The sequence below is a fragment of the Lissotriton helveticus genome, chromosome 6 (assembly GCF_964261635.1).
Source record: "Lissotriton helveticus chromosome 6, aLisHel1.1, whole genome shotgun sequence".
Lineage (NCBI taxonomy): Eukaryota > Metazoa > Chordata > Amphibia > Caudata > Salamandridae > Lissotriton > Lissotriton helveticus.
The window spans coordinates 1833455247-1833468643 of NC_136067.1; the positions used below are offsets into that span (position 1 = coordinate 1833455247).

At 41.3% G+C, this 13397-nt stretch overlaps 1 protein-coding gene across 1 annotated transcript; it reads right to left on the reverse strand.

Moving 5' to 3' along the window:
* Positions 1-205: 205 nt before the first annotated feature.
* SLC30A1 (solute carrier family 30 member 1) lies at positions 206-12162 on the reverse strand. The gene is made up of 2 exons (XM_078649739.1): positions 10613-12162; positions 206-3022 (listed from the first exon to the last, which is right to left on the reverse strand). Exons 1-2 carry the CDS (start codon positions 11208-11210, stop codon positions 2127-2129), a joined length of 1494 nt encoding a protein of 497 aa, XP_078505865.1. The 5' UTR covers positions 11211-12162; the 3' UTR covers positions 206-2126.
* Positions 12163-13397: the final 1235 nt, after the last annotated feature.

Consider the following 13397-nt stretch of genomic DNA (forward strand, 5'->3'; position numbering starts at 1 on the left):
GAAAACAAAATATGTGAAAGAGAATCGGCCTGTGAACATTCTATAGCACAAAGATATAGATTTGTCTCAGTGTTATGGCTGTGAGTTAATTTTACTTATCATACAAAAAAAACATACATTAATACTATTGGTGTTTGAAACTGACAAGTTTTCCTATATACATTTGCTCCCGGACGATATATGAAGAATTTCCACAAATACCAGCTTAGACTCTGAAGTGCAAAGGAGGCCTTTGTTCTTTATTGTGATGTTCTACGGTAGGTCAGGAATGCACAAAATACAAGTTACAGTATAAACAGCAGTTTCGATCCCAGGATTTATCATGGTAATCTAATTACATTCTGTGTGCTGTAAACTTGACTGAAAAGAATAATGGGCAGATTCAAATTTGATGTTTCCTCGTTTACATAACAGGCTGTATATCCACGGATGTAATTAAAACAGGATTCAAGCTACAGAAATTAGTGAGCTTATTACACCAATTGAACATTAATTCAATACAGTGCAGTTGAATGCAGAAGCTCACATAAGAGACAAAAGTATGAAGATATACCATGGGGGGCGGGGGATAAAAACAACTGCTTAACACAAGTAAACACACTTAAGAGCACATTCAAGGTTAATGCTCCGGTAATAAAGGTTCGTACTTGATTAGAGAAATAAACATTGTAATTCAGATATTATCCCAATTTTGTATAGAAAAAGTGAAACACAAAAACCTGCCTTTTTCATCAATTCTTTACAAAAGGGAATGTAAAGGATGCCCACCCCCAAAAAGCAGCAACTGACAAAAGACTGAATTCACTACATTTCTTTAGAATTCCCAACAAGGCAACACATCATTCATTTTAGGCTAAAAGATGCAATTTCCAAGTTGTGGCAATAAATGGCCTGACTTTTAGGAAAAACCATAGGTGAACGGGTAACAGCCGTCAAGAACCGGACGTTCATGTAATGCTCCTAGATAAGAGATAAATTTCAAACACATCAAAATAATGAAGTCAAAAGCATTAGAAAAACAAAATAGCTCATTAAATAAGTTAACAAAACAAATATAGCTGGGAAGCATTTTCTGTACTAACATGTATTTTAAGGGTACGGTGGATAACCCCAATGAATCAAACTTACCAGACAATTAGAATCACACCTTTGACCAGAAGCCATGCCGAAAGCCAAGGCATCATCGGATAGATTGGTTTTAAATTCAATACTGATATCGGCAAGTTTCATTGCACTGTTGAACCTTACAACGGGTCAACTGGAACACAGAAAGAATTGTGATGTTCTCTCCCTATCAACCAGATGGGAGTTATGAGTGAAACTACCACTCCAGAGGTGGACACATGCAAGTCTGTACGTTTTTTTCAAGTGCTACAATTATAGGTACCCTAGACTGAGAGTTAGATATGCATTATAAAAATGCATTACAATATATCACTATGTGTTATGCTATAAATTATGTTGTGCAAAAATGACATTGAAAAAGCACCAGAATATGCCTTTCAGATAATTTAAAAAATCTTGAGTAGAAACGATGTATTGTACAAACCATATTTTTCAACAATCTGCTGGTTTTGTGTGCAGAGTACTAAAAAGTAGTACAGTTTAAAACTATAAAAAAAGAAAGCCACTTGGCTTCAGATTTCCATTTCAAAATGGACATGCAGCAGTGCCACAATTACGCAACAGTTACATTGATAAATTAAAGCAATTTCCCAGAGCTCAGTAAAGAATCTGTGGACTACCCACATAGAAATACGATGAGGAATATAAAGCGCAGGCAGGTCTCAGGTTGGTAGGAGAAAAATGAAAACTACTTAAGAAATTCCAGCTACACAAATTACATTCAGATTTATTTAACCACGTAAATCAATGCTATGCCATAAGAATCTTTGAAATGTTTGTCATCACATTGGTTGGCCATTTCCCCAGCTGAAATAACGGCAAGCCCGGGCTACAGCACTGCTGCACCTATAATGCCAACAAAATATGCATGACATTACAAAATTCGAACTACTACCAAAAGCATCCTACCTGCGTTTAGAATTGGCAGAGTGACATGAAAAGTCAGTTTACATTCTATGGAAAGAATGTACGTAGCAAAACAAACCTCACAAATGTTTCATTTATAAACAAGATTCAAATTGCTTTTCCTCACTATCGATTACGACAACTGCAGTTTCGTGTTCTCCGGTATTAGTCCTTCCTCTGAAACTCTTTGGAGATTCGCTATTGCTCTCAGAGTCAGCGAGAGCAGATACACCAGTCTTTTTCACTTTCTTTCCTGCGCAGCACTGCTTTAATGCACACTGAGTTCTACAAGGAAGTTCACATGAAGAAATTCCTAATTCCGATCCCACACCCGAAAATTCTGGCTGAATGGTAGTAGCATGGATTCCTTCATTGTGAAAGAAATCTTTTATGCGCTTTGCAACATCCATGTACGAGGGAGGGTCGTGGCATTTAATATGAGCAGTTGCAATGATCCTGCTACCAGCAAGTTGCCAAACATGCAGCTCATGAACAGCTTCAACTCCTTCAATGTCACCCAGTTTCCGACTTAAAGAATGAATATCAATTTGCTTAGGAACAGTTTGTAATAGGATGAGGGCAGACTCCTTGAGTAATGGAAACGTTGTATACAAGAGTATACAAACCATTATCAAGCACAGAGATGGATCCAAATACAACACCCAACAGGGACCAGCCTCGAGATAGGCAGGATTAGATTCGTTGCCTGGCAGACCCAAAGCAGTATGGTTTACATACGGATATACATGATCCTTGTAGTGGTCATTCACACAGGGGTTGGTGCATGGCACGTCAGGGGGACACTGCTTCCACACAAAGTAAAAAATGGTGGCATTGACAACAACAATAACCGATCCTAAAGCATCTCCAAGGACATGTAGAAAAACTCCACGCATATTAAGTTGTGAGGTGGTATCTTCCAGTTCCACAGAGTTATCTTCGTGGACAATGTTTCCATTTAGTTTAAGATCCACACAGTTCTTTGGGTCACCTGCAAAGAAAAGGTGAAATATTTTAACATCCACCGTTTAGTCTTTTAAGATGAAGACTGAGGTATATGCAGTTCACAAAATATACATATGTACTTGAAGCACACTTGAAACAATCCGATATTCATATATCCCCATGTTTTATGGAGTTAAATGGGGCTCTGCAATGTGTTTTTCCATGTCTTTCACTTTGCTTCTTGTTAGACATGAAACATTTGCTACGTGTGGCAGTTTCTACTGAGCAACACATTTATCCATATTACAAAACTGATGTGTTTAAAATTAGACAAAAAAAGATAAGTATTCCCATGCACAATGTTCTTGCCAGTTGCACACAAAGCCGTCTAAGAAAAGGCAAGCCTCAATTCCAAATTCTTACAAGTCAACAGCAGGAAATAATTATTTATATCCTACTAAAATGGGTCTCATAGAAATAGTAAAACATTTGTTGAAGAAAACCTGCATTGGGTCGATAGGATTTGAATCTTAGCTTTTTCAGATTCTAATGTTGTCCAGAAGATCTCACAAAACTAAAGAAGTCCAAGCAAAGACTGTAGATGTAGATCACAGGTCAGCGACTACATCGTGCAAACACATTTTAGTTAGCAGGGGATAATGGTGAATAACTGAAGGGCCGTCAGGAATCTACCAATTCAATTATGCCAACGAGGAAAACAGGAAAACTTGGGACTTTTTTTAACCTCTTCTGCGATTGTAGACTAACGGATAAACTAGAATGCAGCCATTATTAAACAGGTGTGCTCCGAAATACCACCTCATATCAATGGATTCACAAAAGCCATTTAATGAAAATAAATACTTTGAAGCTACAACTACGTTATAGGCTGGTTTGATCTGTTACATCTTACGGCAGTCTCTTTCCGAGTCACCAATGCCTCAATAGTTATTTAATGTTCTAGCAGTGCTATTCTATTTGTGCCATTAAAACAACACAAGCTAATGCAGCACCGAGCATGATTTTCATTTCACATAGCAGATGCCCGAATGGGAGAAAAGGGTACTCACTTTATACAAACAAAAACAAGAGATTTTTTGTAATAAAAAAAAAACATTCATTGAAAAAATAAACTAAGATGAAAGACCTAACTGAATCATGAAAAATGTCTTGTAGAGTTATGTCATGGTAGTGTCCGGTGTACTAACCAAACAACCTGCTTCCACTGCCCCCTTATGGCTTCATTTAGAACCGTAGAAGCTGCAACTTATTTAACAAATTCAGGAAAAGATTAATAACTGAGAACATAAAGGATGGATTCCTCCGCAAAATCATGAAGATATTGGAGGAAAATAGACCATTTCCTTGCTAGATAGCAAGTTCTTCAGAATAAAATAAGTCTTAGAATGTCACTCTTGGAACTCCAGGGTAGAGGTATAAAGTAATCAGTTTTTTCCTCTTGGACCACGAGAAACCCGCTAATAGAAGGAAGACATGTTTAAGAATTTTAGCATACAAAAAGAATAAATCAAATAAAAAGCAATCTTGTGTCTACAGCATGACACTGGGTCAAGTTCGAAGTTGTAATACACTGAAAGTACGAGCTTTGCTATACCCGAGGATAGAATGCATTTAAGAAGAAAAAATGTGTAATGCTTATTTTTCATGTACATATTTACACAATGCTCAATACACCTCAGAGGTGTTGTCAAATATGTGCACTTGAGAAGTGTAGGACGGAAAGCCTGGTGCACAGTTGAAAGTCGGTGTCACTGAATTCTTCCTATGGAGTAAAGTAGTACTCGGGACAGTTATTTTACAGCAGTACAAGAAATCTTCAGCCTGACCGATGCAGATGCGTCCTCGAAAAAGACAGGAAGGTTCCCTGCACAGAGCGTATGTAGCAAGTGGCGAACCACAAGAAGCAGTAGGTGTTCCCCCACTAGAAAGAGGTATCTATTGAGCTGTCAATGCGCAACCAAATAAGGCACAGCGTATGATTGTGACTTTAACGTATGTGTGATGTTGGGCTTTAAATTCGCACAGCAAGCCAGATTAGTTACACTGTAACTGAGATTCTTATTAGTAACAGTGCTTAAACGTTACATTTGTAAGTGATAACGGCCCGGGCCACTGGAATTATGTGATTTTGCAGCTGCAGCATTTTATACGAAATTATGAATGTGTAACCTAATCCATAATCTACTGCATATTCTGCAAAATGTATATAACAAAAAAATGTTCAAGCTCAAAAGCAATAAATGTTACTAAAATATGGAGACACATGTTGCAGCGTAGTAGAGTGCCCTTTGCAAAAGTGGACTAGTACCTTTATGTCACTTCTTACCAAACCTGGATATTAAACAGGTACAAATGAGCCAAAATCATTTCCCAGGTGGTATTAGTCCCATGTTTACGCATGTTAGCACTATCACATAATGTAGTCAACTTTGCCACATAATTTGGTTCTTCCCTGCTGCATAATTCTAGTGGCCCTGGGTGTAAGTGGTCTACCATATTACGGGCAACTCAAATTATGTGATTGTGCAGCTGCTGCATTTTTCACAGAAGTACAGATTTGCCACATAATCCACCATCTGCTGCATAATCTGCACATTTTAGCAATATAAGAATGTTATTTTTAGCTTAAAAGGTTCAAAAGTTACTAGAAACACAGCAACCTGTTGCTGTGCAATGAAAGGCTCTTTCCAAAACTGGACTGGTCACCTTTCTATTGCCTACGGCTCTATACAGGTGTTAACTGGTACTAATAAGGTGAAGCATGTCACCTATGGTGAGTGAGAGTATTCGTCCTAAAGGGACTTATCCCCTATTGGGAGAGTAGATACTTTGACATGATCTGTTATTTCTAACACACTCCATTATTTCAGACCCAAGGATTTTCTGTGTTTATACTAATTAAGGTGCAGCCAATTCCCAAACATTGTTAACAATTGCAATACAAATGACAAAATAATGAAGTAGTACTTACTATTATAGTATGTGATGCAACGTGCCACATAATTTGCTTTTTCTTGCCACATAATTTGGCCCTCCCCTGCTGCATAATTCTAGTGACCCCTAAACATGTTGCAACCTCAAAGAGGGAGGTTTAAATCTTCTACTTTGTTACGATATTTGACAATATAGCAAGCTCGTAGTAGTGTCTGGTTGCTGTGCTTCCATCCTAACACAACACCAATACTGGTCGGAAGAATTGCCTGTCTTAAGTTACAATAGCCCAGCAGAACTGGCTTGACAACATTAATGGAGAGTTTAAACCTGACCCACTCACTACTCAAATGCAGTTAAGGCAACTTAGCATCTATTTTGGACAATTTGCAACAAGATTATTTAAACAAGCATTGGCATAGCCAATAGGTCTCGCTTTTGGGACCTTATAAGTATTTAGTTATGCAGCAAAATATCCTTGGTGCAACATCAACTGTTGCATGGCTAAACACTTATAAGGTCCCAAAGGCGAGACCTATTAGCTATGCCAATGCTTGTTGTGGGTAGGGTCATGTACTCATCATGCCCCAAAAGCCATTAGATCTATACAGCACAACACCCTGAAACATCATAACTGTCGGTAAACGCTACTTAAGTAGTAAAGTGATAACTGCCGAACAACAGGAGAATCCTCATATTGCAGTCAATGGACAGAGGGTGATGAAGGGCATGGGAAGCACAAGACAAAGCGAGAGGGTTGACTATTCCCAAGTGAAATTGAAAGCTGAAGATTAACAAATTGTCTATGGCCCAAGTTACAACTGGTGCAGAACCTCTGCATATGGTTGAGGGGTAGGTGATCGGTGAAACAATGAAGCCTATTCCAAAAGCGCAAGTTCTGCAGAAGATACATGGTGGGAAGCAGCTGCACAGATCAAGCTTTGAAGAGAAAGTGGTATGGGATAAGATATGGGGGAAGGTCACTGAATACTGTAAAACGAAAAGGAGATTGGTCACTACAACATACATACTACAATCGCAGTAAGAAGTCAGACAAAAAGAAACATACCTAAGTAGTATAAAATAGAGAAATGTGCCAAAAAACAGATAAAAATATCAGCCAACTATCTAAAAGAACAGCAGATACACACAAGAACATAAAAACAAATGCAGCAGGAGATATGCACGAGTTCGCTCCAGAATACAAAATGAAATATACATCCAGTATCAATATCTGAATAATAACTAAAAGTCATTGTAGGTGCCACAAAATCATTTGAACGAATGATAGGATCAGTCGGGACAGTGATGATGTTTTGAGAAAGCACCCTCATACACTGCCAGGGAAAGAGTCTGATGTGAAGTGCTGGATATCAGGCAACGCGGATTCAGTCATAACAATAAATGAAGGACTGTTCTTAAACACTACAGAGGCACAAAACATTTAATGAGGGCAAAAGGCGACAGCAAGATTGACTGAACACATATTTGCTGAAATATTCTTCTAAACTGAAGGTGATTTATGGCAAAAGTTTAATTTTGTAAGACAGAACAAAACGCAAAGGACCGTTTGGAAAGGCAGAGGCTGAATACGAGGTGATGGGGCGCAACATGTGTGGGTGAGGAGAGAGGCGCGCGAGAGAGCAGTCTGCTCATTTTCAAGCACTGCACTCTAGCTTGTGCGCGCCCCTGCTCGCTCCCGCAAGGTGGGTGCCGCCACAAGCGCGTGCTTGAAATGAGCAGATCGACGGCTAAAGGCCCTCCTATGCAGTGCATACGCGCTGCGTAGGAGAGACCTAAAAAGGAAAGAAAATGAAGAATAGGTCAGGCAGTAAAGTACCCTAATATGCACAGTACTACCTAGCTGTACAAGGATAAAAGGAATAACAGGCACTACCTTCCAACATCCAATAGCTCATAATGCTTCTGGTCTCGCTAACCATTGCAAATATGTATCCTCATCCAAGATGCAACACCTTCAGCCTGGACAAAGTTTGCAACCTGGTCGATAAATAACCAGGAGTGATTTCAATCTGTGGGTGGAAAGAAAAGGAAGATGCATGCTACTGGCTGCTTGAAACCACTGATCTATTGTGGTTCTTTCAGAGTGTGAAGACGCCAACTAAAAGTAGTGTCTTAAAAAGGTTGATATTACAGGCAAAGTATATATATATCCAACCAGTAATTAAACACGGGCCCTAATTTTGTGCTAAGAAAGGAAGTCTATCAAGACTTATGAATTTATGAAACAAGGATGGAAGTGCAGACTTTAATGAAAATCCTCACAAAATTAATTAGTGTAGTAATTAGACTTCTGGTGCTACAATTACTTCAAAAATTGAAATGGCCTTCATAATCAAAAACTTGAGCCCCTGCTTGTGGTGTTTCAAGGCAGTTCTTTGTTTTAATATTTTAAGAGCATCTTGTTTTTTTGTTTATTAAATGCAAAAGTGATACAAGTTATTTTTCACTTGAGGTTAGATTTAACAACGAATGGGAATCGGTGGGGACTAGATGATGGTCAGGTGTATAGTAACGCAAGACCGCAGATTGGCATGAGAGTATACTCGCTTTTCCCCCCCATCAATGTATTGGCGAAGGCTGTGGTAGTGATGCTAAAGTACTAATGCACGCAACCTGCGATCATATCAAATGATGATGTATTCAAAGGGTTTTAGAGTGTAGTGACTTCAGATATCTCTAATTTTCTCCAATTGTATGCTCCTATACCCAAACATGACAAAATGCAGCACATACAGCTGACAATATCCAAATATACCACATAACAGACCATTACATATACATAAAAATACAAAACACCCACAAAAACTGCCAAAAGAATATCCTGCCCAAAAAACCATACACCCAAGTACAGCCAGTGGAGGCCTTGTAGCGGTTTATCACCAACTATGAATAAAAAAAACCTCAACAGAAATCTGAAAGTACATCCAACACAGCTCATGCGTAAGATTCAGCTGGTTATCACAATGCCCACAACACCTCATGATACACGAACGCATTAGCCAGAACCAAAACACCTTTGACAACAATCAAAAAGACAGTTGGCCAACCTGTTTCCAAATCGGTTATCAAAAATATCCACTGGGTAGCAAAGTAAGCACATAGCGAATACTAACGAATGTTAACCTTCAGACTAAAATCCGATAAAGCCCAATATGAAAGAGCCACCAAGTCGAAAACAGAACTTATTTTTTCCATCTGATTGTCAGTCAGTCAAACTTTATTCGGTTTTTGTTTACAAAACCATAAAAGTTACACAAATACAATACATAAAAACTGTAAATGGTTAACATAATTTGAATAACAAGCTATGTTACCACACAGTAGATCATCTAAAACATGTCTAAATGAGTAGACTACATGTCCATATAGTGCCTAGATTTCACAGCTGCTTTTAAAAACCCTACTATAAAAATAATACAATCATCCTTCAACAATTGAAGATACACAAGGGCTGGTCTGACTTGATTAAAATTCAAGTTCTTTAAAATAGGAACTAAAAAATGCCTCCTGGGGACTTCATACAATTTACAAAAAAAAAAAAAAAGTGCAGCAAATCCTGAAGAGACTTTCCATATGATTGTCGAAAACGACATTTGAGAGGTTAAATGTTTGTATAATGGCACAATATAAATTTCATTACATTATTGAAAAGTATTATGAAAACGGAATCAGCATAGAGCTAAAAACGTATGTTCGGTACGAGAAAACATACTATTCCCTTTCTAGGACCGAAGTATCTGGAAATCTTTCAGTTCATGAAAAACGAAAGAAATACTAACAGTTTGTGAAGCTACTTAAAATGTATTTATCTAAAGGGCACGTGGAGTTACAAACTATTCTGTATAACCCTCGGAAAGGTGTAATTTCCAGACGATCGGCTAATGAATGAAGATCGTGAACATGATCTTTTACCAAGTTGTCACTAAGTCACAAATAATATTCTTCAACGGGAAAGTATCACCTGGTGGATGCAACTTTCTCACAGCAGGAATCTTGACAAGAACTGCGAATGTTTTCAAAAGTATTTGCCATAGACGGAGTGATCTTCGAGAGAAAAAGAAGACCGAAAAGGATGGTTGCGCCATGGGTAGACACGGTGCGGATGACGTCAAGAGAACCGTCCAAAAATGTCTACTCCACTCAAAGATGGACAATTGTCCCTCATTTTATGTGAATATAACCAACAGTGTTCAAATCATTAACGTGTCAACAGCGTGACTATGGTGACTTTTGGCTATGTCCACCTAACTTTTGGCAATGTTCCTTTAAACGTATATGCGTCCGCCCAGTTATCTACAATATCTTGTATTTACCGATTACTTACAAGCCCCCACTGCTTTGTGCTCGCACGTATGTTTGGTGTTGGGGAAACCAAGATTTAGTGCCCACACTAACATGTCTTATGACTCCAACACAGGTGATCATAAATTAAATACTCCGGTTAGTTGTAACCCCCTTATTTGCCAATCGTGTCCCCTCCCCGTCGTGCACCATAGGTGCATCTCTACAGTACTGGTCAGCAGCTGTGTCCTCGTCTGCAAGGTTCAAACCATACACCCCTGACCTTATCATGTGCCCCCATTTCCAACGTGTCGTGCTTGATGCCGATTCCTTACCCACCCTACGAGCCACAGCAACCCCTCTCCTGTCACATACACACCGTTGGTTCCGGTACAATTCTGGGCGCTGCCGACCCCGTTGGAGCCGCTGTTCCCCACCAGGGTGTTGGTCTCTTCCCGGTCGATCGCCTCCCCGTCGCCGGCGCTCCTCTCCCGCTTCGGTGGACTCTTCTTGGGGCCGTGGGAGTGCCCGTGGCCGCCTCCCCCGCCGTGTGAGTGTCCGTGGCCGGCTCCCCCGCGGAACATACACAGCCCCACCAGGTTGACGAGCAGTCCGCCGGCGCCCACCCATATCACCACCAGCGGCTGCTCGATCTCGTGCGCCTCGCTGAAGCGCTCGATGGCCTCCAGCACGATGGTGAAGCAGAGGGCAGTCAAGAAGACGGCGTTGACCAGCGCGCCCATCACCTCTGCGCGGATCCAGCCGAACGTGTTCTTGTCTGTGGCCTGGGTGCGGCCGGCGAAGCGCACGGCGATAAGGGCCACCACCAGCGCGATGACATCGGACAGCATGTGGAAGGAGTCCGAGAGCATGGCCAGCGAGGCGGTCAGGCGGCTCACCACCACCTCCACGATGAAGAAGAGGAAGGTCAGCGCCAACATGCACAGCAGCGGCACCATGTTCGGGCCGCACGCCATTTTGCAGCTGGTGTTCGGGGGGCCCGGGGCCCTGGGGGGTACGGGAAGTCCGCGGCTCCGTCTAGAGTCTTTTTAATTTACACCGGCCGCCGCTGCCCACCCCGGGTCTGAGCCATGACCGACGGGGCGCGCGTCCTCCGGCCGCGGCGGCCGAGCGTTAGTGAAGCCACCAACGGCCGACGTTTGACGTCACGAAAGGCTTTTTGGCGTCACAAAGCTGTATGTCGCTTAGTAGACCGGTTTTGTACCAACGGCAGCTGCGCTCGCGCCCTCACAGCTCTACAGTCGTACACAGAACTCGCGGCTTGGCAGCAGTCCGTCCTCCTCGGTACTGACACTTGTTCGCTGCAACCGGCACTCATGAAGTAGGAAAAAAAATAACTTTGCACCCGAGACCGGAATTTTTTCCACACGGAACCAAGCAGCAGTCTGGGCCCGCCCACTACAAACTAAATTCATTGGTGCCTTTTGGTTTTCTCTTCATGCCGTTGGTGCGAGTCCATAGCCAATAGCAGGGATAGCGTTGCGCCGGCACCCTCGCGACGGTGACGTCCATGGACTCCGAGTGGTCATACGTCAGAAGCTGCATGTATCTGATTGGATTTCGCCACCGGGTGCTTTTCCGGTATAGTGGGACGTGCGCATCAGCTGTGAGTCGCCGGCAGGGACGATGCTCCTCATTGGTTTGTCTTAGTGTCGCTCAAATGGAATCTTTTGCTTCTCACCCTCCTTGCCCCTTTACGGCCGCTGGGCTTTTGCTTTAGGTACGCTTTTATGCAACTAGTGCAAAACTGTGATTGTGCAGCCTTTCCACACCACCCGCAAGAGCCGCTCCGAACAATAGCCCGCCGGGGAGTGAGTGACTCAGCAACAGGCTGGCTGGTAGATGACAAAAGGAAGCAACGCTTAGCTGCTGGGAGTTGCCTGCTGCTTCAGTGGACGCTGTTCTTGTGATTTCAGTGTCTCTCATTTATTGTATTATTATACCTCTACTTGTACTTTGTACGCTTTTGTAACTTGCACACATGTCACTCTTTCCCCCTGTAATGTACCGTTTGCTACCTCTTGTATTTTGTTTGCTCACAATTGACACTTTTGCCTCATGTAACGTAACGTTTGCTTTTGTAATTTGTTCACTTGTAATTTTCTCCTCATGTATCATTACTGTTCCTATTGTGAAGCGCCCTGACACCTTCGGGTAAAGTCCGCGCTATATAAAAACACAAAATAAATAAATAAACTCTACACACCACGAACGCAGGTCCGGATACGGTGTAACGAACAGCCTCATACAAGCCAATGGACCCGATTCCCGTCCTGATTTCTCAAAGCTAAAAATGGATTTACTTTGGCTGTCTCCCGCCTGAAATCGCCTCTCCTTCAAGAGAAGTCAATGACGAAAATTCATTCTCCCGATTTATTTATTTTTACAATACTCACGTTCGTCCTCTGAGGTGTTGCCATGTATGTAGCCCTTTCCAAAACAGCAGCTTAGTCTTCATTCAACTTAGTTTTCTGTGTTGTTCTAGTCAAGTGTGAGACAATTGCTCGTCCATTCCACTTGGTAGCGGTTTTCTGTGTGCTACTTTCGGGGACCATGAAGCGTTCTGGATACAGTTACCACATTACTGGTTTTCTACTGGCACCACCGGTATTTTAATGTCCTGGTGACCTGACCCGTACAAAAATAAGGAAAATCACGGTTGAACTAGTACCATAGCTGCTTTAATGATCCACGACTATTAATTTAAGTAAACAAAGAGAGAAAAGTAATATTACAAATGAATACATGCAATTTTATTTTAAATCCTTAGTTTATCATCATGTCCAGGTCTTTGCAGACTCTTAAAACAACAAATGCCCGATATTCTTCTCTTGGAAAGGTGGCAGCCCTAGCTATGGATGGATCAAGTTTCACTACTGAGCCTTGTGACAAAGTCAAATACATTTAATAATATGTGAAGCATTGATCCAGTGGTTTCTGGGCCCACACTTTATTGTCGCATCTCATCTAGCTAATACTTATGCTTGGTCCTCCGATGGACCTTTCATATCGCACTGACGGGTGAGGAATGTTAGGGTGATATACTTCATTCAATCAATTAACAGTGCAACCCATTTGCCTATACACAATGAAAACTAGGAATCGGTAACCAAGTTAAAGGGTGTATATTATAAATTAGTAAT

Excerpts from the sequence above, each read along its gene's own strand:
- SLC30A1 (XM_078649739.1), bottom strand. The coding sequence starts at position 11,210 with ATGGCGTGCGGCCCGAACATGGTGCCGCTGCTGTGCATGTTGGCGCTG. Across the intron at positions 3,023-10,612 it reads GAATTGTACCGGAACCAACG|GTGACCCAAAGAACTGTGTG; the intron begins GTGTGTATGTGA and ends TTTTCTTTGCAG.